General features: G+C 35.4%; 1 protein-coding gene across 2 annotated transcripts; it reads right to left on the bottom strand.

Annotated features, from left to right (window-relative positions):
* Positions 1-1208: 1208 nt before the first annotated feature.
* On the bottom strand, positions 1209-25798 carry POLK (DNA polymerase kappa). Of its 2 annotated transcripts, XM_050913556.1 has the most exons (14): positions 25628-25798; positions 23054-23173; positions 17442-17594; positions 16936-17067; positions 15090-15243; positions 12597-12812; positions 10749-10873; positions 10399-10565; positions 8242-8274; positions 6256-6352; positions 4639-4810; positions 2836-3792; positions 1598-1649; positions 1209-1453 (listed from the first exon to the last, which is right to left on the bottom strand). In XM_050913556.1, exons 1-14 carry the CDS (start codon positions 25763-25765, stop codon positions 1369-1371), a joined length of 2601 nt encoding a protein of 866 aa, XP_050769513.1. In that variant the 5' UTR covers positions 25766-25798; the 3' UTR covers positions 1209-1368. The 2 variants fall into 2 exon arrangements, with proteins under 2 accessions (XP_050769513.1, XP_050769514.1); XM_050913557.1 differs by lacking the exons at positions 23054-23173; positions 25628-25798 and having other exon boundaries at positions 17450-17509.
* Positions 25799-27985: the final 2187 nt, after the last annotated feature.

Genomic DNA, 27985 nt, shown 5'->3' with positions numbered 1-27985 from the left:
CCAAGTACATACTTGTTTGTTTAAAAAACAAGCAAACCCCAAGTACTTCAAATACAGTTAAACAACAAAACAGATGCTTCTGTAGTAGCCACTTGTTTTAAAGATTTTGCAATTAAAAAGCAGTTTATATTTCATACAGGGTTTGACATTGTTGGTATAACTTATAAGAAATAAGCTGTCATCATAAATTATTTGCCTGATAAATATTTCATTATAATACAATGTCTACATTCAAGCCATTTGGTGTGAACAGAAAAAATCTAAACAGAGTATTTTAAATATTTGCACTTTACAACTTCCTCCTTCCACATATGCACTCATAAAATATAATTTATTTAGAAATACAAAATAATTTTAAAGAGAAAGATAGGTAAACAATAAGAAGGTTCAGCATCTTGCATATTTGCACATCATTCATATTATTATTGCACCATGAGACCTTATTTGGAGTAAATTTAGTGCTACTGACTGGTAACAATTTCACAATTGCGAAGAAAATTGAAGTTCTCAGTCTCTTAGGAAAGGCCAAGGATCAAACAGCATTTGTCTGACTAATCTGGAGGAACCTTCTCTCATCAACAGGTTTATTAACATTTTTTAAATCAGTGAAGTCATCCTGTATCTCATCACAATGAGTCCTTCAGGGCTGGTCCATCAACTCCTACTGAAGTAATTTTCAGTGACAACAATGAAAGCTTGACTGTGGTCTAAATTCTTGCTCTTTTCCTTTGAAACTGTGAAACAATCAATTTTTCTGTCCACTGAGAAGACAGACATTCGTAAGCTGAAATCAAGCAACTCAGCTCTTCTTTGTTACTACACAGCTAATACCACAATTAAATTTGGTGTTGAATTGTCCAAGGAAGTGTCAGCCTGAGCTACTACAGCTACCATGGCCAATACAACCAATGGAGAAGATGGCAGGTCAGGTGTGGGAAGACAGCCTTCGGTAAGCACAGCATAGCATCCTAGCTAATGATTCCTGTTTTCTAGGGAGCTTGCCCTACAGGCTTGCTCAATGGCAGCTCTAATCTCCCTGTTCTGTTTGTTGAACAGCAGAGAGGATTCATGAGGCTGCTCGTGACTCTAACAAAGTTCCACATGTTCAATACAAACAAAGTCGAACTGCTAGCAAATTCTGATTCTTGGAAACAACTGGAAAAAAAAGTATTATTCAAAAAAAAAAAAAAAAAAAAAATTTACTTCAGTTGTACCTCTTCTTCCACCTCAAACATCATGTTCTTTTTACACAGGTATGCAATGGCTCCAAAGTGACAGGCACCTGAATCCAGCCTACCACCAATGCTAAATTAATTTGCAGTCATAAAACACTATGAAATACTTCATATAGAACATGTTGCTACACAGTCATTTAAAAAACATTTCAATTGTATGCTTGGAATTGCTTGACTTGGCCTTTTTTGATACTGACTGTGAAGCTGTTAGTCCAGACCTAAAGTTAAAGAAAGAAAAAAAAAAACAGTAAGAGGTTAAAATATACAATGCATACCTACACAACTTTTACAACACTGAATATTTTTCTAAACTTTATTATCTTAAAATGAGTTCTATACTCAAGTTTCCAGAAAACCCTTACCTTTTTGTTCCTTGTGATGGATTTGTGCATTGCTGTCCTCTGCTTAAACCTCCTGAAAAATAATTGGAAACAACCCAAATTAATTACTTCGATAAAGAAAGAATGCTTCAGAAACTACATACAAGGCGGAACTTTTAAAAGAACAGTTTTGGGTAAAGCTTTTCTTTCCCTTTTTTTTTTTTTTTTAACAGAACCGAATTTAATCTGTCTCAAGGAGCATATAACATTTAATTATCTGCAATTTGAGTACTGCAGTTTATATTAACATTTTTAAAAGAGAAAACCAAAAAGCCTTTAGTTTATTGAATTCTAAGAGATTAATTTGAACCTTGTTGTAGTTTTCAGAAATATTTCAGCATAATGTAGTTGATTTTCAAAGTGGTTGTTGAAAACAGTATTTTTAATTTTTTTATCCTGCAGGGGGAAGAAAGAATCTTTGCCAACAGTAAGTTTTTCATTTAAAACAAAGGCTGTTTGCACATGTAAAAACAACACTGCTTATAAAATTTTCTGTGTAAAAGATTCATATTGTAAGTCTTAATTGTGTTCTGTTAATTCTAACACACTAGCATTTTAATTTCCTCTTATAAAGCTCCCAAGTTAGATTAAGGACAAGGTACTTGAAGCAGATACTTAATTACCTGCACATGTCCTCTAATCTGGCCAAAGATTAACTCTTCATCAAAAAGAGAAACTGCTTGAGTAAATATGCTACTGGTTTGGTATGTTACAGGTGCAGTTATGTGATATATTTTATTAGGTGTAAAACAGGCTTGCAAGTTCCTGCCTTTATGCTTTAGTTCACCATCTCTCTGTTTTTGCCAGCACATTACATAATGGAACTTTGCTGCCAACTGAATCTCTGAAACAATTCAGGTTGAAGACGTTTTCATTGATTTTCACTTAAGTCTCAGTGGCCTTACAAACACCTTTCTGCACATGGTTCGGGGGTAGCAAACATGCAATTTACAGAAACGAGCAGTAATTCCTATGTCACCATTGTGGCAAATGAGAATGCCCTGTATAACTACCATCACATTCATAAATCTAGTTTGCCATGAAAACTGATTCGATATTTTTTAAATAAAAATGTTCACTCTTACACAGGCGTTATTCAAATGAACTTGTTGCAAAAATCTCAAAGCCGTGAAAAGTTCAAAGTATACTATTACCAAATTATTTTAGTTGTACAAGCAGATCATTTGAATAATCAAATATATCCTAATGTGCATACTCACCAACCCTGTTTGAGTCTTCCATACTGTAAGTCTTAGTAGGAAAATCTTTTTTTTCTGTCAGCTCCTGAATAAGGCCTTTATTTAAGCAGACATCCACATGTCTGTTAAATGACACAAGACTGGTGGTTTTCTGTTCTGAATTACAAACTGGACAAACAAGAACACTGTCTTCTTTGGCTTCAAAGAAACAGGATGAACTAGTTTCTTCTGTATGTTTAGTTTTTTCAAAATGTTCTTCATTGTCTTGTGAAATTCTTTTGGGGAAGAGACACTGTTTCATACACATGTTTCTAGCAATATCACTGAGATTGCTACGCTGTCCTTCTCCATGAGGTTTATCAGATATTATCTGAGTGAATTTTTCTGTGCTATTGCTAGCAGAGTTGTCAGAGGTACTTGCAGAGTGGTCTGTTCCTGCTAATTGATCTGTTTTATTTTTTTGACATTCATCAACATTTTCATTTTTAAATTGTGGAAGAAAGTTAAGTGTATTTTCTCTTGAATTGTCATTCTTGGATATTTCCACGCTATCTTTAACAAGAGTCCCATTGAGGCACTCATTAATATGCCTATTAAGCTCTTCCAAATTATTGCTGCTTTGCTCCTCAGAGCAAACAGGGCAGGTGAAGATCTTACCCACATCAGAATTCTGTATGTCTGTGATTTTCTTTGTTTCCTCCACAAAATTTGCTGATGATTTCTTATCATGAAAGAGCTGCTTACCTACAGTTTCATTTGGAGGAAGGTTCTCACTGTTTAGTTGCCTTGCAGCTCGCTTTTTATCAAAAAAACTCCCTCTGGGAGATGCTTCTGAATTTTTTGTGAAATATTTTTGGTTGGACTTCCCTGGCTGAAGCTTAAGAAAACCGATTTCTTTTCCTGATTTTAAGAAACTCGTAATGCTTTTTTGCTGGTACTTCTTCTCTTCTTCACTTAGAAATCCTGATACTCGTACACCTAATGATGAAAAACAAGCTTATAATACCAATTTTATGAAAACTTTATACTAATTCTTAATTAACACCTCTTGAGGTATACATCCACTCAATAAAAGTGCATGTTATGTCTACACAGAGGCTATACTACCTGCAAATGCTAACAACAGATCACAAGGTCCATACAATTTTATCAGACCTGAACACTTGCCCAACCCTATTATTAATTTCAATACCCATGAAGTTTTAACTGATTGCACCATAACATGAAGCTACAAACTTAATACAGTTATATAGAATGCAGTCTGAAAGAGAGTTTTGCATGAAGTTTCCCCACCAAAATATTTTTTTCTTCAGCGCATTCTAATACTATAGACAAATAAGTTTTATATATCACTGAATGGTTCAAGCAGAATGTATAAGCACCTGAAACACACGGGTCTTAGAATCAAAACACAGGGTTTACTTTTGACAGAAATTTTCAAATTTCTTGCAGAAATCTTCAAATCTATAAGCAGCTTTATTTAAGGCATTTTTTTCTAAAAGAGGTTATGGACAGAATCTACCTGTTGCTGTGATGCAAAGCAGATTTAAAAACTCTTTTAAGGCAGCAGAATTAAGCACTGCTATGCCAATGTGTATGTTGTTCCAGGGCTAACAGGTGGTAGGGAAAGCACAGTCTCAATTAGTAAAATATTCCCGAGTCACCATTCAGCACTCCAGATCTGTTTCACTTTGCAAAAAATACCAGGGTAACAGAGAAAGGATAAATCCATTTATACTGATTTTACTTTAGCATACAGTCTGTTACTTTGATACACTATAAGATCTAACTCTGAAAAGGAAGAATGAGTTTGAAATATTTTACCCATAAGTCTTATCCGTAAAGGGTGAGGAGCAACACTATCAATTTCCATTCCTAACAAGTCTTTAGCAACAGCAAATATTTCCTCCTCAGTAGAAACAGAAGACAGCACAGTTGAAGCTCTTGTTTTCACTTCGAAGTTCACATTCTTTAGCTTCAAGGTAACAGTTTTACCCTAGGCAAAAAAAAAAAAAGAAAGAAAAAGGGGGGCAGGGAGGGAAAAAAAGGGGAAAAAAAGGAAAAAAAAAAAGGGGAAGAAAGGGGAAAAAAGAAAGGGTGAAGAGAAAGGGGGAAAGAGAAAGGGGAGGAAAGGGGGGGAAGGGGGGGAAGGGCGGGGAAGGGGGGGGAAGGGGGGGGAAGGGGGGAGCAAGGGGGCGGAACAAGGGGAAAGAGAAAAAAAAAGAAATAAAAAGGTTAAGCATGTCATATACGGCACAGAAACAATTACTATGTAGCATCTATATAAGGGCCCTAAGGCCATACTCAAGACTGTGTGCTTATCTGTGTACAGCAAGGGGCACTGCCAAGAATTTGTCTGCAAGATTCTGCACTTGCTCCTAAACTGCTGCCAAAGTCAAATTCTCTGAACTGGGTCATTTGGCTATGGTTCCCAGCAGACCATCTGCCACCAGTGCATGTTCAATAGATTTCATGCTCTGGGTACAATCACAACTTCTACCCCGTCCACAAAAAATTACTTTCTCACTTGGAAACTTTCAGTACCAGATACCTTAACTTTGCTGGGAAAACTACTAAGGATGCGTAAGCGATATCTGACTAAGGATTCACTGAAAACTTCCTTCCACCTGCCTGGTGCTATCAGAGCCACACACAGCACCTGTGTTTAGCACAGATATTCCCCTGGCAACACCTTCCAAACCATTTGTGTGATTTAGCATGTCCATCCGAATGTAAATAAATGGCACTCCTTTCGTTCTGGTGCCTTTGTAAGCTTATCCCTTTGTCCTTCTTAGCTGATGATTTGCCTTTCAACCTGTCATCTTTTGAGACAATATTTTATGACTGAAGAAGACTAAACACAATTCTTCTACACCTTGAGTGTTATTCCTTGCTTTACCATAAAGACCTCCATAGAAAATATGAACTGTTCTTTCCAGATAATAAACAGAAATTTGGGGAGAAGAAATACAGGGACTGTTCCTACCATTCATACAATTGAATGGTATGAATAACTTGTCAGCAAGTTTGGGACGTGAACTTCTTAAACTACACTACTGGCTATTGACTGGATCCTGTATGAATACGGGAGAGAAACACAGTTTTTTAAATACATTAGTATTACATGATTGACCAAAGCACAGCTCATAAACAATCAGCTCTACTATCTGTTTACAAACATTGCTTTTAGGATAAGATGTTTATATGCTAAATAACTTGGTTAATTAGTTTAATTTTTTCCACGCATATTACATAGCCACCTGAACAATATCAAAATGCTGCCTAAATCATTCTAAACATCTGCAAATTGAAGAATGGAGACTTCTGAAGATAGATTGCATGGTATGATGCTGCTGAAAGCATTCACACTAATGCTGCGTTTAATAAGTTTGAGTGCAAAATGTTGTCTTTTTGCAAGTAAACAGAGAATAATATAAATACCTTAAGTCTCTCTTTCTGTAGCTCTTGAGCAAGGTCTCTGCAGAGTTCTTGACACAAGTTGTACTGGTCTTCTGCTGTGTTTATTTCACTGAATGTTCTAAGATAAAGATATGATCTTTTTTTCAGTATGAATCCTAAAATTTATTCAGTGGCTGCCATCTAAAAGTATTTTTTGTACAGTGAAACAAAACTACATCAGAAGAAGGTTGTATAGGTTTGAGTGTTTACTTCAAGGCAAAATGAATATAAATATGAATATTATACAGAAAGATTTGTGCACATTTATGTGTTTCAAAATGTTTGCAAAGCCCTTCAAATAATGATATAATTTGGCTTTCAATTTGTCATGCATTATTTGAAAATGTATCAGATTTAAGGTCATTAATGCTTAAATATTCACAAGAGAGAATACTAACACCAACCGAATTCATGGTTATTTGTATTTAATCAAAATGTTAAGTTATTTGTATTTATCTCCTTTGTACAGTGCTGTGTAACATCAGAAGAAAGAAAGGATTAGAAAGTCAACATCAGAGCCAAGTATCAGAAATAAATAATGCAGATGCTAAGAAAAAGATGCCAGCTAGGATAATTATGTCTAGCCTCAGAGGAGGAAAAAATATGTTTCTGCCAAAGACGTTGCTAACTGCCTTTGCTAGAGTTTCTTAGCAGGGGAATTACAGTATTTTTTTTTTGTTGTGCATCTGCTTTTTAGTAATAACATGAGAGGAAAGGCAACCTTCAGTTAGTAGTGGTTTTACAAGAAGCGGGAAGCAAAACTTAACAACTACCACACGCTTTTGGAAAGGTCTCACATACCTATCGTTTCATGCCAGGCTTTACCTTTACGAGTATAAAGTCCTTGTAGTTACACTGGATTTCACATCTCTAAGTTATATTCAGGTTTACCTGATCATATTGAAAAGTCATCCTCTATAATGATTCACATTGCCCTAAGAATGTTTGCAAGCTGCCAAACTAACGAGATGAATATTTTACTGTGGGTCCCATGCCATTATCCAAGGAGTAACTCATGTCTTCCTGGCAATGCTGCAGTAATTGGGAAGCTGTAAAAGTCCTAGAGTTTGGAAGGGACAGGATAGAGTGAATGCTATCTCAGGCCCATCTCTTCCCCCCATATAAACTAGTGTCATGATCTCAGCAGCCCATTGACGTCTCTAGTCTAAAACCATTTCCCTTAGGGAAAAATGAAGGAAGAAAGAAAAGCAGAAAGGTACAACAGGCTACCCAGATTATCTGTCTGCCTGCAAACCAGCAAAAGCCTACAGCCATAAATTTCTCAGCTCTGGTAGTACCAAACCTTACAGGGCCTACTTAAGCTGCCCACAACTATTAAGTCTCAATAGGAATAAGAACCTTTTCTTATCTTCTTTTCTAAGAAGAGACAACACATGAGGGCAGGGATAATTATTATGGTACTCTACAGATTCTTCTTGCACTGTTTCCTTTTTAAAAATTAACTTTTGGAAATGACATACACCACGTTCTTAAGGAACTTTACACTAGTAAAAACTTAAAAGTTAGGAAGTGTAACCAATTTTAGCTAACCATACAAAATTATTGTCTGCTTTGCAAGCCCACCTTATGCTATACTTGCTATGCATATGACTGGAGGCTACTAGACTGATATTGACATTGAACTGGAACATCTAAAAAAAATTCAAGCCCTTATATATTTTCACCCTGTATCATGGCTTAAAGACCACTTTGATGCGTTAAAGGCATTAGGAGAATCAGATGATGAGAAAAGAGAACACACAAACCGACAGAAGTACATTCATAGTATTCTGAAGACAAAGGAAAAAAAAAGAAAGCTTGAATCTGATTTAGTGAGCTTGTTGTATATGTGTTTTTTTAACTCATATAAACACACAATGAAATTATATGACTAAGAAAAGTATACACTACTTGGCATTAAGTAGGTTTACTGATTAATGTAATTTTTTTTCAATGTTAGAGGCATACCTTTCAGTGCTCATACTTTTTCTTTCTCCATCCCTTTAAAAAGAAAAACAATTTATTATACTTACTTTACTGTTATCTTTTCAATAAACTCTGAGTCAACCAATCATTATTCAATAACTATCAGCAGTCTATTCTATAAAATCTGGATGTTAACTTTTTCTACAAATCTTGTACATCAAGTTTAAGTGAGTGCGAAATTGAGATTTTTTTTTAAAAAACTTAAACTACTGTAGATGAAGTAAAGACATAGATCAGCCATAGACACCAATAAAAATAAACAGTTTGTAAAAAAAACCCCACAACAAAACTCCCCTCATATCAGAAGGAGTCTTATTTAAAAACAAAACTAACTACAAATCCTATGCTCTCTCACCTAGCTATAACTGTGAAGCACTGCTACTAAAATCCTGAACATACTATGTATATTTGAATATTTGTTTCTCTGAGGAATTAGTTTGCTTTCTGTCTAAATTATCGCCCATGTTACAGATGATGTGATAAGGCTTTGTTTGTTTGTTTGTTTCTTTCTTTCCGATTTTAATTGAGCATCCTTTAACAACTCTTCTGCATATAAGGAGTTCCTCAGAGCATTTTCTTTTTAGGTCCTTCTTCTGTTTCTAAGTATTGGAAATAACAAATTTGGTATCCTCAGATTTTCCTAAAAGAAGGTGGTCAAAGACAATGACTATAAGATGAACCATCTACTGAGGACTCGGGTGTTGGTATGTTAAGGGCTTGCTTTCTCCACACTAAAATCACTGAAATCAAGTTGATGCTAATAAAAACAAAACCAAGAAATAAATTTCTTAAACAACACCATTAAAAATGTGTTTCCTTTCACAATGATAATCTTGGCTTTTGAAATGCTGCTGCTTTTTTTAAATGTACTGGGAGATTTCCCAGACTGTACAACATCTAAACAGGGTGAATAAGGGGAGAGAGTGCACCAATTATTAAAGGATCATTTGAGGTTGCATTATCTTAACAGAAACAAATATTTGGAAAACCGCATTTTATCTTTTATCAAGTCACCTTCACAAAGTCAATCTTACTGCATATTTTGTTTCAAGTCAACACACTTCTGAAAAGAAAAAAAAAAAAAACAGCACAAAGATTTGTGCTAGCACATTACTGGTCTACAAACTGCTAACTGTACATATTATTTTGCAGTCAAATGAAAAAATGGAAGATCTATTACTGTCAGAGAAGTATCAGAAATAATACGAAATAGGTCTTTCAGAAGCATGTAAGACACTTTGGAACTCCTAATGAAACCCAACCATTGTCAAGTCATTTTTAAATAGAATTTCAGCACTTGGGGAAGGATAGAAAGATATTTAAGGAAGGACTATTTAAAAGAAAGGACTCAATCCCAAATTAAGACTCTTGGTTACACAAACAGCAATATGCTATGGTTTTTTTTAAGAACAAGTGTTCCATGTTTGTATCCGGGACAGGCTTAGAAATGACGCGTATTATTGAAAAGATGTATTCACTAATAAGACTGATTTCTCCCCTCCCAAACAGGAGGCTAAAAAGCCATTACAGTAGTATGAACCCTAAAGGAAGAGATATGAAGAAGGATATAAAAATCTGCAGTTCTGTTCCAGCTAGTTCACAAGTTGATATTACAAATACGTACATAAACATGATAGGAGACACAGAAACTTCACTTACTTTCATTAGAAATATGACAATTTACCACCAGAGAAGATCAGATACCAATGTGATTTTCATTACAACCAGATAACAATAAAAACCAATGAATGTATATTGTTTTTATAGAAGAAACAGGACTGAACACCTCTGCTTAGGATAACTCATTTCTTTTTAGCTATTTTAGTAATTATGAGGTTATCTTAAATGATACTGACTTAATTTCTTGATATACACTTATGAACAACTCTGACAGTGTTTTTGGATTTCATGTATTAGACATGGCTGTACAAACTTTTGCTTTTTAATGTTTGGCTGTTGTGTGTATCTTAGCCATAAGTATAACAACAACAAGTATCAGAGATCTTTCCAAATACATGAAACAAGCCAAATTTTCATAATATTTGTTAATAAAATATGTCTTAAAATACACAGTATGTAACATACACAGGAAAAATTTAGAAAAATGTAAACACAGGAGAAAAAAAAACCCAAACCTACTTTTCCAAATGTGTTGAACCCAAACCAAGGGAAATATCCAAGAAATTACGCCAAGATGATTCTGAAAAAAGAAGAGAAAGCAGTGCCCTCTGCTGGTAAAGTTCTGAGCAAGTCACAATTCCAAGGGCTTTTAACATCTTCTCTGTTACTTTTCCTATACCTGGCACCTGAAAAAGAGTAAGTATCATTATGCTGGAAACTTTCCATTTGTACATCCAATACCAAGAACAATTTAAATCAAACACAACTGGGCACATTACCTAGAAAAGTATGTTTCTTCAATAGAAATCTTGCTTTTAGAACATAAGGAACATAGATGATTGCATAGTAAATGTCATGGTATCTCTTACCTTTCTAATGGGCAAATCTTTTAGGAAGTCTAGCACTGCTTGTCTCTCAGGAGCAATTCTGCATTGCCCATTAGGTTTATTACGATCACTGCACATTTTTGCTAACATTGTATTCGGCGCTATTCCTTAAAAAAACCAAAAACCATATTTTTAAAAAAATACAAGACAATGTTTGCTTTCAACTGTCCAATATTTAAAAGCACAAGAGTAGCCTACACATTTGGCAAAGAGTAAACATAAGCAAAAGAATGACAAGAACTGATAACCAGATTTATTACGATTCTGCAAAATAATTTTGTAACAGACATGTGAGAACATAAATACATGTGGTAGATTAAATATAACGGATGCACCAGATAAAGTGTACGTATTATTTTAAGACAGTCAGGGTAACACAACATGCACTAATCAGTCATCAGGGGTTAAATACCAAGTGTCTAAAATAACATTAGTTACATCATTGAACGATTTTATGATGGTGATTATGGTAAGACAAAAGGAAATGCTTACAATGGCAGTTACAATGAACTCTTAATGACAAGGAGATACTTCTTCCTTGTATTTCAGCAAAAAGACTAAATTAATTTTGACAAAATTTACACCAAATTAAAGGCTTTCGTGGGCTACCACTGCTATGTAATCATTTAGAAATATATGTATTTCACTGAGACTGGTAGGGATGAGGAGGGACGGCTCTTTTCTATCAAAGTAACTGTTTTTACAAATGAACTCAAACTGGTTTAGCAAGAAAAATAGAATTATTCTGCACTACAGGCCTAGTGGTCTAAATTTTGATTTATTCACTGATATAATGTATTATTCAAGACAGCAGAAGTAATTCTATTTATCATTGATTATCAGTATTTTCTCAATTAGCCTTCTAACTGTTTTTCATTTTTGGGCTTAAAACCCCTGATGCACTTATAAAAGCTATGTCTGTTTTCTAAACACTAACTTATCCTTAGGAAGACAAAATTTCAGTAGAACAAAATTATTATTTTGCTACCACTCATGAGATTACATACATGGCAGGGGGTCTCATCCTGCTTCTTCCTACTAGTTGTTCCTTTACCTCTGCTTACATTCAACACTTCCCTGGCCTTCCACATCTGCTTCATAAAGCTCAGCACTCCCTGATGCCTCACTGACCTGGTTCACAAAGCAGTTCGGATGGCATCCAAACTAAATGGCTAGGGACATACACTTTTTTTAGTGACCTAATCCAGATTATTATCAAAACAGTTGAGACTTACAGGTAGGTTGCCTGAAGTCAAAAGACATAAAACTTGAATGGTAAATATTAAAAAGCTAGTGAATAGTTTATTAACTTCAACATATATTTACTTCTCTGAGAACTAACTTTTTAATGAATTTTGATATTGCCTTAAGCAAGGAACAGCGTGGAGAACTGTTAGAAATACTTAACAATATGGATCTGCTATTCAAACTAACAGCAATTTAGCAACCAGTGACAGATTTCACTCTGACCACTGGCTTATGAAAACAATTTACATGAAGCACTAAACCAACGACCACCAGCGCTAAGATTAGCTTCTGAGCGCACCGGTCATTCTTCCACACATATTTCAAGAAGAAAGAAGCAAAAACGTGATATAACTGTTTCTGTGATTAAAACAAAACAAAACAAAACAGGAGTGGCTTTGATAGCGATAACATCTCTTGAAACACTTGCAAGTCAGTCTTTGTAGATGTGCAAAGAGAGCGCATTTCTTTGCAGCACAAGAATGCTGTGGCAATGTTAATTTCTTAATTAATGCCCTCTGAGATTAGAGTAGAAGACATTATGGAAATACAAAGCATTATTATTATTCATATGTGTCTGAATACCTGCACTAGCAGTCAGTTGAGTTTTCTGCTCAATCCTAAAGCGAATTTCCTTCACAACTTCCTCTGCAGAAGTTCCAAAGATAACCGAATTTTCCACTGATTGATCTCTTTGTTCAGGGTGGTCATCCATCAGAGGTGTGTTGTCTTCAAACAGTACCGGTGAAGAAGAGTATCCACCTTCATTACATTTGGCAGACATATTTATATCATCTTTATCTATGTTAGATAGAAACACAAACAATTAATCCACCCATATAAAACATACACTTCATTGATTTCCTTCTGCAGTGGCTGAAGAGAGTTCATTAGCAGTTTTACTTTTTTCTGTTTGGGGAAAAAAAAAAATTATTTAGGCAAAGCAATTGCATTGCTTTTTTTTTGAAGAAAGGAGAGTCATAACTGCTTTCTTCTTAATATGATTTGAGCTTGGCTGAGATTAGAAGAATTGGCTAGGAGACTGGACATAACTTCCAGAAAAGCAACAAGGTTTAATGGTCTGTTGCTGTAGCAGCAGCAGAACATCAAAATTTTGGCATTATTTTTGTTTCATATCAGAATGAAGGCCAGATACTCCCTTTTTTTGTGGAAAAAAAATCTTTTGCCGAAGTTTTTTCAATATTCTCCAAAGAAAATTAGGGTTCTGGAATATCTGGTTCTAGAACCCTCGGCCTGGTGAGCTTCTTGTCTTCAACTGCAGTCATGGTAGAACAAGTAATGTCAGCAGCCCTTTGTCTGACACTACAAACTTTACTATTTCCATTTCACATTCTGAGTGCTTGTGTTTCAGAAGAACAAAGGCGTCAGAGAAGTATGAAGACGCACATGACTACACATCAGTGAGATTTATTTTGTAAAGACTATGTCAGTTTGTTTCTTTCTGTTCTACTAATGCTTTTCAGTAGTAGTGTATCCTTGATTATCCTCTTAATGGTTATTTAGATAATTTTTGAATACTGATAATATAAATGTTCCATTGTATGGAACCATTTGTATGACTCCTCCTTTTTTAGTATTCCCAATTGGGTATACAGTTGTGGATGTGGTTCCAACTCCATCTTCTAGAGCTAAGTGAAATCCAGTCGTATCTTAAGCATTACTGTAACTCCTGCAGTGCTCATTACTTTATACATTTTAGTCTTGTAAAATATTCATGTAACCAGAGCTTACGCACACTGCCTTTGCAGACAATTTCTCATGTTTCTGATGTGCGGACTCACTATAGTATTTTAGGAAACATCTTTGCAAAATACAAATAACCTTTAGAACAGTAAGTTTATTTATTCTACACCTCCTTAAGTCATAAGATTATTACTACTTATTTGCAAAATTATCATGTTGAATAGTAAAGGAAAAATACACACCTAAACCACACAGTTGGGTTTAGTAAACCTCGTACCACTTTTCACACATTTTACTCAAGTTAAAAAAAAATAAACTCTCCAAGTCCAAATCATTAGCAGCATACTTTTTACGCACAGGTGAGTAGTAGAGGAAGTTAACCTGTAAACTAATAAATCGGAGGTAGAGAGTATATAGGAGGATGAATTATGCAAGGACTTGTATCAAAGTATCTACACTGTCCATGGGTGCAGCTTATCTGAAGCTTACGTTATATGCATGTGTGACTGGTACCCCCTGCTCCCGACCCCTGGTAATGTGGTTAGCATAACTAACGCCATTTTATAAGTCAAGCAGCCATTCTCTGGGACCGAGCGGGTCATATTCATTCCCTTTCTCCTCATTATCAGGCCCTGAAGGTCCTGTGCACCAAGTAGACGAACCAAATAGATTTCTTCTTCCCCTCCCTACCAGCCTCAATGTTCCTGAGCACCAGGCCAATTACTCCTTTACTGGCCTTGAAGGTCCCAGCCACCCGGCCAACCTGGTTGTTGTTGATGACCCCGTCACAGAACAGGGAAGCGTAACAGCACCCAGAGCACTGTCTGTAAAACCAAGCAGTTACAAGTCCTACGAGGGAACTTGGACCAGAACTGCTGCTGGACAGTGAGACCCGGGAACCCCTGGTGGCCAGGGACACCTCCACCATCATCTGCTTCCTCTGAGGACTGAGGGAGTGACTCGTCTTCTTTTATATGATTTTCAAGTCTAGATTATGATTGTTATATTGATACAGCAAACCATGTATTAAGATCCAACCCGATCTGCAGAGGGTTCAGGTAATTAGAAACTGTAAGGTAAGTTGTGTTATAAAATTCTGTATTATTTAGGTGATTAGAAATCATAAGTTAAGTTGTATTATAAACTCTGTATTACACTACTTATAGATTGTACTACATTGATTCTGCTTGTAGAAATCCTGTGCTATTCTAATCATAAATTCTGTGCTATACTAATCATAAAATCCTGTTAAGAAAATAAAGCTTGAATTATAACTACAATTTAGTGCTGTCGTCATTCTGCCAAGGATCCCTAAAAGAACCGTCTGTCCCCTCAGTGTCTGGTGACGGCATGAAAAGAGAGTAATTTGCTTACCTTTTTCTGTAGTGCTTTCTGTGTTAAAAAAGAATCTTCTCTTATCTTCAGGCCAGTTCAGTCTTTCCTCCAAGTGCTCTGTTATGTTCAGGTAGGCTTCATCTAGGCCCATAGGCATAAAATTGGGATCATATTCAGTCAGTATTTCTCTAACCTTGATAAAGACATAGTGAAAGTTTAAAGCCTTGTTGCTGTAAGAGCAGATCTTGACACAGAATTATGAGGTGAACAAATTTACTATGAAACTTCAAGATGACCAATCAATATTAAAGATATTTATAGAACAAATTATTTATTGATATTGGAAAATTATAGTACTGCTTCTCACAAGTAGCAAGATATCAATAATAAGTGAGAACTAAACAGATTTTGAGCAGAGTATTTTACTGCAGAGCTCATTAAGATCAGGGTATAAGGACTCCACAGACACTAGGTTCACAGACACTGCAGTAACCACCTGAATAAAACCCTGGGGACCTGGAACTCAGCAAAGCACATGACCTGATGCACCTTTCTGTGCACTGTGTGTCAGACATCACATATGCAAAGGCAAAAAAAAAAAAAAATCCAGGTTTTAAATTAAATTCCAACTAAAGTTATAGCCAATGTTTTATAGCACTGGTTAATGCCACAGGCAAAACTTGTTAGAAAAATCTTTAGTGATGAGTGCATCTTCCCAAAAGGGAACATAATAAATTAAATGGTCAAAATAAAATCTCTATCTTTTCTCCTCTTTTTTCTCCTCTCCTTTTTTTAAACAAGGAGGAAAATTTGACTGCATCATGTTTTCTCTATCTGTTTTGGTCAAATTCTTAGGTATCACAACATTTGTTCACATGCACTTCATCTTTCTGAAACTGACTAAAGATAGGATTCACTGCCCAACTTTTAACAACAAAATGAAATAAATTTAAATATTTTCAATCCATATCCCAACAGAAAAACATAACTAAAAAGCCAAATCAACCTGAACCTTTAATACTTTACCCTAATCAAACAACAAATGAAATACATATCATGAAATCCAAGATCCTTAACAAGTTAAAACCCATTCTGAAATACTCATATTTATATATGCTTTTTTACAACAGAAGTGAGAAAAATCAAATAAGATCAAAACGAGTAATTAGCTTTATTTATGTGAAGAGATTGAGGCTTCATAAAAATAAATAAATAAATATTGGCGTAATTTTATTGAAGTCAGGAGGCTTGTGCCATGCACTAGTTTGATTTAAGACCTACAAAAGAGCTTTTTCTTTTATCCTTTTTTTTTTTTTTAAACAGGATTTTGGGTATCCTAAGTATTTCTCCTGGCACTAAGTAAAATTACCTCCATTAAAGCAAAATGTGATTTTTCTCCCTAATTTTTTGCTCTTTATTTCAAGTCCCTTCTTTTAAAACAAATGAATCTGCATTTAGAACTCACTAATGCTCTTTGCTTCTCTCTCCAGTAATTAGCATTCAAAATGATTATTATGCATTGTATGAAATTATTATCTCCATGTTTCCTATATACTTGCAGCTTCCTAGTAATTAGATTATGCTCCATAGTTTTGAAGTTTTAAGAATAATAAGGCTCAAGTGGTATCACTAGCTCACTACACAATTTTGAAAAATCTATCAGCATCACTACTGACTTAAGTAAAATGGCAAGGTGGGTGAATGCAATGCTTTTTCACCTCCTTGCCCAAAAGGACCAACGTTCTGTTTAACTTATGTTCAAAGCCACATCACTGAAGAGTTTCATATTTAAACTACCACTTTTCATATTATCTAGAACTGATGTATTGATAGAGTCTAAAACCAAGTACACTGACTTTTAGTTAGAGATCACTTTCAGACTTACCTCTTTACTCACTTTGCCGTACTTTTCAAAGTTTAATGGTACTATAGTTAGATGTGGACATAGCTTTTTAGCAATAAATCCAGGCATGGCTGCACGTACACCAAATCTCCTAGCGTGGTAATTTGAGGTGGACTTAGGAGAGATTAAATAAGTTTAGTGTTCAGTAATCAAGTTTTTCTTGAAGTTTAGTGTTAAATAATCAAGTTCTAATCACATATCTCCACACAGAAAAGACTGACAAGGCTGAGAGTTTATATGCATCCCCCCCCTCGCCTTTCAATCTGTTTACATCCTTTAAACTTTCATCAGTACATTTTTTACTGAAAAATAAAATCCAGCTTACATGGTCTAGGCTAAGAACAGATGTTTCCTCTGTTATTTTTGTTATTTTTTCCACACTTATAAAAATGCTCCATATAACAGTGTCATTATATTATTACCGTATGGTTTATTAGGCTTTAGCTTCATGTAATTGATTTCTGTATTAGCTTGACATTTGGCCTTACCAACATACTCATTGATCCCACTGCTATAGGCTTTTCCTTCAGCTCTGGATTGTCTCTCATTTCCACAGCTGCATAGAAGGCATCCATGTCAATGTGTACAATCGTACTGCTAAGGTTACGGCTCTGTTCCAGTTCTATCACAAGTTTGTCCACCTGAACAGAAAAAACCAATAATTGAAAAACTATTAGCCTGGCAGAAGTGCAACAGTACAGATGATCCTAAAAACTCAAATGCATCTGGCATATAGTTAAGAAAACCCCAACAAACCCAAACCCCACCAAACCAGCACCAACAAAAAAACCCAACCAAGTTTCTGATGAAACTTGCTCTCAGAGAGAACACTGCTGCAGCAAATGGTACAAAAAATCCCCCAAAACCCAATGAAAAAAACCTCAACCCAACAAACAACAAAAACACACCTATGTGGAAAAAAAAAGATACATCATCTGGTTCAGACAGAAACTTTGTAAGACCACTGAATATGCAGCTTTAGCTACTGTGATACAGGTTATTTAAAAAAAGTGAAAACATGCTATTAGAGAATTTCCAACAGTCCTAAATTAAGCTATCCCACTTCAGAAAATTGGCCTCCACAGGTGAAGAGAAGACCAACAGCTCACAGGGCAGATCCATCTATCTTGTCTTGTCAGAAATAAGGTCTCAAACAGGTTCATTTACTGCTAAGTAAGCTACTGTTAATCCCTTCATAAAATTCCTCAACGTTTGTTACAGGAATCCACATCACACAAGGCTGGATTGCCAGCAAAACTGCAAGGTGACTTTTACAGAAAAGTCCATACAAAGAAAGTGCGTTTCACTCCAAAAGTTAAAGGTTTATCATCTACTAGTAGACTGTGAGCAGTACTCCGGCTTCATCAGCTCCATGGTGTTGTGAGGCAGAGGCCAAGCACACAGACCTCTCCATGAAATACTTTAATTGTGCTTAATTTGCTTGCATTCTTTTAGCAAAACACATGCAGATCATGTGCTTGTTTCTGAAATATCTTTCAACTATGAATGAGGTATGAACTGTGAGTGTCACCAGAAAACATGAGTGCATTATTTGACAGGTGATTTTTAAGGTCTACTGATTTAAGATGACTACGTTGGCAGTACCACACATCATTCTAGATATAAAAGAGAAAATATTAAAAAAAAAAAAAAGGAAGCGCTATCAAACTATAATTATCTAGCCACACTAATGACTATGCTAACCTCTATTTACACCATGAAAGGTTGCTACTGCTAGAAAAAAAAACAACAAATAGGCATAACAGAGCTCAAGAAATGCAAGTAGTGAAAAGGAACTGAAGTTTCACTTTGCTTGCAAGCACAAGGGGACACACACACATTCATGACACCAAGGTACCATTACAGAAATGTCTCGGGATTGATTGCAATGGGTTTATGGTCCTGGAGAGGAATGTTTACGTGCAATTTGCACAATTACTTGAAGACAGTTTCTCTCTTTTTCCCCTCGACAGAGCTGCTTAATAAAAAACATAAAAACTTTATCCAAAACCCCATCTTTGGATCTGAAGACACTAGAACCAAGGCAAGAGGCTATGAATGTTCTACCTAAATTGCTGAGTAATGATTTACACAGCCTTTTCTCTGTTTTGTTCCAAGTTGATGTGAGTGATGAAAGGCTAGAATGGGGCCTCAAACTAGACTATTCCATACAGAAGAGCATAGTACGCTCCCTGAGGCCGAGAAAACTGGTTTAGACAAATTAAAAGCACAAGGCGAAAGCCATTCAAACAACAACAACAAAAAAAAAGGTGGGGAATTTATATTATTTTCATTACACTGCTAATTCAGCAAGGGTTCAGGTCACACGATAATCATGAAAAGCATCCTTACTTTAAACTACACTTTACAGATAATTTTCAGGTTACTCTCAGATTTAAATTGCTTAATTAATTAATACTGTTAATTGCTCCTCTAGTTACATAACTTCTGTATTTCAATTTATCACATTTATAACAAACTTTTTGCTTTTTCTCCCCAAATGTGTTTCTAACATGACACTTACTGATCAGCTAACATATGCATCTAAAGAATGAATTACATTAAACTCATCAGAAATACAAAAAGATAACTCTTCAGCAAAAGGAACTGATACGAGTAGTATGCCAAAACAAAATACACCCAGATGTACTCAGAGAATTCTGGGCACCTACAAATATTTCCTTAGTAAGATAAGGAAAGTTATGCAATAGTTCCTTAGAGGCAAGCCAGGCTGACAGATTTTTAAAAGCTGCTTTCAATTCTCCTTTGAAGATAAGAAGAGATACTAAGCTTTTTTATTTCTAAGCTAGATGAAAAAAAAAAACTAAAAAGTACAAATTGTAATTAGCAGTTTAATTTTGCTTATAGTGACTTCTAGACAATTTAAAGAGTAACCTCTCATTCTTTCTTATCTCATGATGCAAAATACAAGTTTTCTATCTTAAATTGCTTTGTCAAAGAAAGACAGAAAAGATTATTCAAAATCTGTTTTATATTTGTAAAAGCATCTGACAAGGTGAAGAGGTAACAAACAGTGATATCATTTTAAGACAATAGTAATTTCTTACAGAATAAACATCTGGGATAAAACCCACATGGATAAAAATAGCAAATATCAGTACAGCAGTTTGCAAATCTGGTAGGAGCTTGATACCTTTTAAAGTATTATTAACAACTGCTGAATTTCAAGCAATTCCACTCTAAGCTGTTAGGATAATCTGTTACAGATAAGTTTTCAAAAATTAAGAATTACATGGTGCTGTGCTGTATAAAATTTCCCTTAAAAGATGACAATGACATTCATTAGGAAAACTTCAAACTACTTTTCACATTTAAGATTATTTAAAAAAAAAAACCAACAACCAAGCAAAAAACCAAAGAAATATTTGTACACAGAAATGGAAGTTTTAAGAAGATTTACAAGTACTTTCTAATCTCCAGTATTTGCGAAATCAATGGTGGTAAAGTGCCCTTCTGCAAAGAAGGCCTAAGGAAAACTGTAAAAATATTAGAAATACCCTCACAAATTCCTTGGCATACACACACTCTAGTGGTGAGAAAGACAGCATTATGTCGCAGATTCTACATTTTATTTATATTATTGTTTCCATCATGTAACTAGGATGTTGTCCAAAAAATCCAGTAAGTGGGGATTTTTTTGTTTGTTTGCTTTTACATTACAGCACTTACATCAACTGCCAGCTTAGGAAGCCCTGTCTGAGCCTCTAACCATGTCTGAGCCATGTCTGAGCTAACCATCCTACAAACAAGATTTGATCTGCAGATGAGAACTTGCAGCATTCATAGAAGTAGATATACATATACCTTTGTAATTCTGGAGTACCTCCCACTTAACAAATTTTAGGAGCACAAATTCTCTCATGGTATATCAGAAGGTAGTACTAAAAAGAAGAGTTAAAGAACTTGATAGACTACAACAATAAAGAAGAAAAGAAGATAATGAGAGCTGACTATATCCATATCAGAAGACCTAGATAAGCTGATTAAACAATACACAGCACATCTTAAGAAAACCAAACAGGACAAACAAGAGTTGCAAAGTTAAAAATGGAGATAATGGCCTGGGGAAGAGTAGCTGGTGCATAAGTGACAGGAAAAGGGGGAGGCATTTAGGATATCAGACACAGACAGATAAAAGACTGGCTGGGTCAGGAGACTGGGGACTTCAGTGGGGACTCTGGGGACATAGACAAGGACTGCTTTGGAAAGGGGACTGATGGTCATGTGGAGATGTGGGAAAAGAAAAGGAAATTCAGGATAGGATAAAGTAAAAGAAAGGAGAGGAGAGAGCAAAAGGGTCAGAATTTGTGATGAAGAAGAAATGAGGGCAACAACAATCATGAACCAGAGTTTATCTGCATAGAGGATGGAACCAAAATTCAAGATTTCAAGATGTTTTTATAGCAGCAAAGATCTAAAATTAGCCAGAAAAAAGTGTGCATGTTATCCCCCTCTAATGACAGTTCTCATGCAGTATGGCACCTTACTTAAATTACTCCGTTGGAAATAAAAACAACTGCTATTTGAGCAAGTGGCATAAAGATTTCAAACAGGGGGTTTGAAACTCAGGCCCCAGTAAGACCCACATGAAAGAATTTCTCTCTTTTTTTAAGCTTCTTTTTTCTTATCTAGAGAGCAATTTTCATACAAAACATTAAAAGAAAAAACATTATGTTGCAAGATCAAAGACTCAATTTCAGAAAAAGACAGCATGAGGGTAGTCAAAGCAATCCAAATTATTGGCTTTCACTATATGCACTATGTATCCTTTAATTACATAACCATACATTAATTTTATAGGATCTGTGTCATTCTTGTATTTCATTTTATAAGAAAGACTGTTCTCTGCAAAACGAAAAGATCTGTGGTGAAGGAAAGATGGAAGTATTTTTTCATAATGAAATGACTGAAAAGCTACCCCAGACAACTAAAAAAAACCCAAACAAGCAGAGACATAATTGATCCATGTTAAAGATTAACTAAAAACAGTTGGGGCATACAGGCTTATAACAAACTTTTCAGAGGTACTCAGTAATTGCAAGGTTTTCCGGGCACAAATTTGAGATACTGGCATCTAATTTACAGAAGTGATTTGCAAATCTGCAATGAACAAAAAAAGATTGTACACCAAAGCTTGGGACCTATAATCATCACTATGGCATTCAAAATTAATGGATGTGTTTAATCTTCATGTGCTTCAGCTCCACATCTGCTGGATTAGACTAGTGTACAACAAATAAAGCTTGGGGCCAACCACTGAACAATGAGGACAACAGTAAATATTGAATAATTGCCCACTCAGTGAACTCTGTCTGCACTGTGCACTGAATGAAGCAGGAATCCTGTTAGGGAAAAATAGCAAGCAATCATGTAATTAAAGACTGAATCTAAGTACAAATGAAAAAGGAAAGGAATTAAGCTTCTACAAGCAACTTTAATTCTGTTGCACCTAACAATGTTTAGTGTGCGACCCTGGTGCTGTTGTTTTCTTTAAACAACCTTTCATACACAGTAATACTTTGGATACTGTTATCTATCATTAGCATTTGAGAAGAGAAACAGCCTCTTTGTCTTTCTAGTTCAGGACACTTGTATTCCTTGTGTCTGCTTACCATGATGATTTTTTCATTAATTAGCATAAATAAGGAATAAGTTATATCCGGAAGAGCCGACAACTGTGATCTGCCTCATCCCATTGCAGGCCATTGAACACAAATATACATATATTATAAAAACAGAAAGTAAACTCAAGACTGATATGCTACTTATTAACAAGGTATTTAAAAAAACTTTTACATAAACCATAATGACATCCCTTTAAACAGATCAGACTTAGAAAAACAGGAATGACTTTATTTTACTCACTTAGAGAACATTTCAGAGTGATTTTACAATCTATTCGTCTAGCAAGTTTTTATTAAGATTACATCATCAAAACATTGTGCACTTTTACTTGCATGACTAACATCAAAATGGTAGCTAACATTCTGCTTATCACCAGAATTTAATGCAATAAACTGGAACACACCAAAATGTTTATCATCCGCCATTTACTCTGAAAAGTCTACAAGATTAGTACCTGCAGCTGTGCTTTCAAGAGCTGTTGTGTTGTAATTTTCTCTTTTAGCTGCATCATTTTTTCAATTCGTTGGTTAACTTGTTGATCTTTTTTAAGTTCATTTTCATAAAACCTAGAACCCTGGAAGAAAGTTGCAAAAATGCTAAGGTTTTTATTTCTCTTTTCTTATAAACAACCACATTTGACCTTTAAAAACAGAAAACGTAAGACAGAGTAACGGTTTCTAATGCATACTTTGGATTTTCATACAAATGATACACAAAAGAGACCAGTGGCGCTTTACATCTCTCTCCTCAAATGACACAAATATATTTCTCCTTCTCAGATCCCCTATACTCAGATGAGTACAAGGGACTATTTAGAGAACCTACTATGTTTACTCGTTCTAACACTTGACAACAAAAATTCCAAAATAGTAGATAAAAGTCAAACTATTCTTTGCAATACCTCCAAGACAAGGAGTATAAAACTCTAAAAAAAAATTGATTTAAGCATTTTGTCAGACTTCCATATATTTTAATCTACATGGAAATAAATAATGACATTGCAAAAGTCAAATCCACTCATAATGTTGAGTATTTCATTGACCATTTAATCTTGAAGGACACTGCAGAATTAGAAGCTATTTGGAAGAGGATGATGAAAAACAAATGGGTATAAAAAAGCCCTCTTGCTCTCAAGCATGTAATTGCTCCTTCAAGAAAAGGAATGAATAAAAGGAGATGTAATGAAAACATAAAAAGACAACAATCATGTAGAGAACATATAACGCGACTTCCCTTCCTGACTCATAACAAAGAAAAGAGGGCATACAATGAAACAGGAAAGAGGAAAATTCAAAACCAGGAAATAAAATATTTTTCTTGCCACATCTACTTAGCTTACAAGAGAAATAGCACTTGCAGGAAAAGGTAATCTCTTTTACTGAACCACCTGATAAAATCTGCAAAAGTGGACAAATTTTTAGCTCAAAGCCTCTGACTACCAAACTGTCACTGATGCCAAGAATTCAGCCATAGTCAAATAAGAATCAGGCTTTTATACAAAAAGCAAAAATATCCACTTTTATAATAATGATAAAAAGGATGAATGGCAAGACTGTAATGTGTCATGTGTCACTGCTTAGAAGAAATCTCTAATTAAAAGAAATTAGGGCGTGTTATCTTTCAGTATCAGACATGCATTTCATCTCTTCTCCCCTCTGCAATCAAACAGGACTTGTTGAGACTCACTGAAAGAAATAAGTACCAAAATGTTGGTGTGGGAAGCAACCCAATACTTCCGATTGTTATTAAGCTGTGGGGTTTTTTACGTCTCTTGCAGTATTTCACAGTTGAAATGCTATAAAATCTTGTTGTAATACAATTGTGGGTAGTGTTTGTAGGTGCAATTTTGAAGACTAAAGAAAAGCTTAAGAAAAAGAATCAATGCTTCTTTTCAGATTTCTCGAGCTATATCTGGTATTTATATTCTCTTGGTTTTTTTGACAAAAATATATTCTAATACATACATGCCTGTATATCAGTTTTGAAAGCCTATTTTACAGTTCATTCTATTTCATACCAGGAAATGAAACAGTAACTGTTCTGACAAAATAATTTATCCAAACATCATTATTAGGGATACGTCTGACAAAGCACTAAGTTTTCGAGAAAGAGTCAACAGAGTAAGTAGAAGAAACATCTAATCAATAAGGGGCTTGATAGCATATAAGTATCACCAAAGGCAAAATGCAAGCAAAAAAAAGTTTGCCAAATAAGAGCTGTTTGTAGTATGTTTTCTGCTTCCTCCCCCAGCCCCGGCAGTTTACCACAGAGCAATAGTAGCCAACACAGAATTCATGAGGAAAATATCAAGCACATAACCTAGGGCCATAGCAACACCAAATGAATACACATTTGTGCATGGAAAAGTAAGAAAACCCAGAGTTGCTCAAATAAAGTGTTATCCCCATATAGTTCTATGTGAAGACCCTCCAATAACAAGTTAGAGGACAGTATTTCAATGCTTTGTAGATTTGTGGAGTCCTCTCTGGATCTTTGGTACAAAGTTGCACACTACTGGCCACCTCTCTTGACTATTGAGAAGACAGTCAAGAAGACAGGCAGTAAGCACAAAGAAATTCTACTGAAAGTACTAGAAAAACCTGATTATATCAAATTAATCAGTTACAGGAAGGTGACCAATAGAGGTAGATCTGCTTGGCTGATTAATGATGAGGTGGGCAAAAGGAATGGAAAAGGGGAAAACAAGAGACCTAAGGAAGCTGAAACCTTCACATTTAACTCTGGACAATACTGTGATATTTATGTACTGCTTTGGGTGAAAAGGGAGCACCTAAGGACACACTCAGTTGTGTTCCTCCATGTCCCTGTGGATGAATCCAACAGGACCCTATGGTACTGTAAGGTACCCTAAGCTACAGTCCCTCCCCTTCCTCCCCCCCCACACATGCATTTCTTCTTCTAAGATGCCCTCCATCTACACGAGGGCTAAAATTTGGGGAAGGGAGGAAGAGGGCCTTATGATACTGGACAACAGATAAAGCATCAGGAAAAGAGTAATCAAACCAACCTTGGTAGCTTCCATGATGATTTTATTGATTTTCTCTTTATCCAAACCTTGCATTCCAGCTTTGTTATCATTGAGGCCCATTCTAAGTAGAACTCCATCATTGCAAGAGCTGTTACCAACTTTTTTCATGTGGTCCATAGTAATTCTTGAAAACAAGTACCTCTTTTAAGACTTAATACCTGAAAAAAAGAATTTAAATCATACATTTGTTTCTAATTTCCAGCTGAACAATACCAAAAAAAATTTATGGAATTCGTTTGCTGTATTTATTGAATAAGCATTTTATACTTACTCAGAAAACAACATACTTATCACAAATATGAAGACTTTTATTCCTGTAAAGTGGCTGACCTGCCACACTCACCACATAAAGCCACCTGTAACTCTATCAGTGTTTGGAGACAGTAAGACTTTACTTTTTTATTAACTTAAAAACACACTCTTTTAAAAGCTTCCTTACAGAAATAATTGAGCACTGCCAACTTCAGGTAAAGGCACATGAGATTTATGCCTGTATCTTATCCTGTCAGATGAAACAATACTGCCTTAAACACAAAATGCTGCTAGATTATTACATTAAAAGAAAAGAAATAGAATGATTTTTAAATTGCAGAAGACCATTGTTCATTTAGTCCTCATTCCTGCTTGAGACAAGCCATAGAATCTTTCCCAGTAATTTGTAGCTCAAATTCAAAACTTTTGTTTGTGTTAAAGCTCATCTTTTGGAAACAGATGGCTTCAATTAAAAGTTTTGAATAAAACCCTACTGTTTAATTCAGGGTAAAATTCATGCATTCTTTTTTTCCATTAATTTGTAGAGCCATGGTATCCAACTAACAGAACTTAACAAGCCTTTACTACTCAATTACTGCCATCAGTAATTTCTTATACATCCTGGTACTTCTGATATGTGAACTTCTGATATCTCCTCTTATTGCTTATGAAAGTAAATAGCTGAATCCTTCGATAGGCTCTAATTATATGGCAAATTGTCTAGTTATTAAATTGATCTTAAAAAACAAAGAAAGCAAATTTTACCCTCTGTAGCATGAATTCGTGGTCTTATTTTTGCCAGATTAAAACAAGTAGAATCCAAGTGTGATACTGGCATAAATTATTTAACGTGTATTTATTACTGGAAAAGCATACAGAAAGAATTTCATCCTACCCCAAGCTGCTGACTCATAAGCCTCTTCAGCTTTACTTTCATGCAGGAAGCACATTCACTCCTAAACTTCCCCTTCAAGCTGCTCCCTGTGACAGGAGCCCTTCCTGTTTGGAGGAGCCACACCCTTTCAGGCACATACAGCAGCTCTATTAAACAACCACAAATTACACAAACCTAAGAGTGTTACGTTTTTTCTTTAAATGCTGCTTTCCCACCCCAGGACTTTAGTGGGCCTCATTAGCAACCAAACTGAAGAAGGTCATTATGTATTTTTGCATTTAGAGATGAATTTTTGCTATTAAAGAACCACATGGGTGACTTTTTAAAATTAATGGTGGCAATGTTCGTATTTTCTTGAAGATCTCCTGAAACATACTAGCCAACCGAAGTCAAGATATTAAAGAAAGCCATCTTTAAAAAAAGTTCTGACAAAAATATCCCAATTTTAATCATATTCTATTAATTCAGATTATTATTTATGATGTCTTCCGAAGATGCAAGATCAGGTAAGTAATGCTGCGTTTATCTCCAGCTTGTTGTATTTCAAAGAACAGAAGGTGATGTAGAGACCAGAACTCTTCTCTTTACCCTTTAGTAGCGCTTGAGCTACCATAATGGCAACTAGGAATGGGAATGGCTTCATAGCTCTTATGTGTATCTACCAAATAAAAGACCACAATGACAAACATTTTCATAAATTTTTCACTTACAGTAGGACAATCTCTTACAGTTAACATACACATTTACCAGAACAGGTTTGCTACACTTCAATCAAAAGAAAAAGCACTGCATCCCACACAACATTCCAAGTTTCATCTCAAGCTCATAAGCACCCCCATAGCAATTAGCTCCACAATAATTCCATCATTACTGGCAATCTCGGGTAAGTAACGGGCACAGTTCCCAATAAATACTTTCCTCAAGGTAGATGCCCCTCCACTATTCCCCCCGGTTCTTTTATCACTCTTTCCCTTCAAGAAGCTGGAATGAACACAAGTTTGCTTCCATTTCCTATTCCAGTCTTTGCAACATTTTTAGCTGTTCCTTATTCCTGAAAGTGTCTTTATCCCTAGCATATACAAATCTTTCCCCCTCCTCATTCAGATCACTCTTAAAGGCTCAGTTTTATAGCAGAGGCTTTAAACACTAATTCATGTCAGTCAAAAGCCTTCTCTATCACACTGTTATAT

This window comes from Gymnogyps californianus, chromosome Z, assembly GCF_018139145.2.
Source record: "Gymnogyps californianus isolate 813 chromosome Z, ASM1813914v2, whole genome shotgun sequence".
Lineage (NCBI taxonomy): Eukaryota > Metazoa > Chordata > Aves > Accipitriformes > Cathartidae > Gymnogyps > Gymnogyps californianus.
Note: the sequence above shows the minus strand (reverse complement) of the source record. Positions and strands in the feature narration are given on the sequence as shown.

Coding starts and splice junctions, on each gene's coding strand:
- POLK (XM_050913556.1), bottom strand. CDS start 25,765: ATGGACCACATGAAAAAAGTTGGTAACAGCTCTTGCAATGATGGAGTT. Junction 10,874..12,596: donor TCAACTGACTGCTAGTGCAG/GTATTCAGACAC, acceptor GGTTTTTTTAAG/GAATAGCGCCGAATACAATG. Junction 1,650..2,835: donor GGAAGACTCAAACAGGGTTG/GTGAGTATGCAC, acceptor ATTATTTTTCAG/GAGGTTTAAGCAGAGGACAG.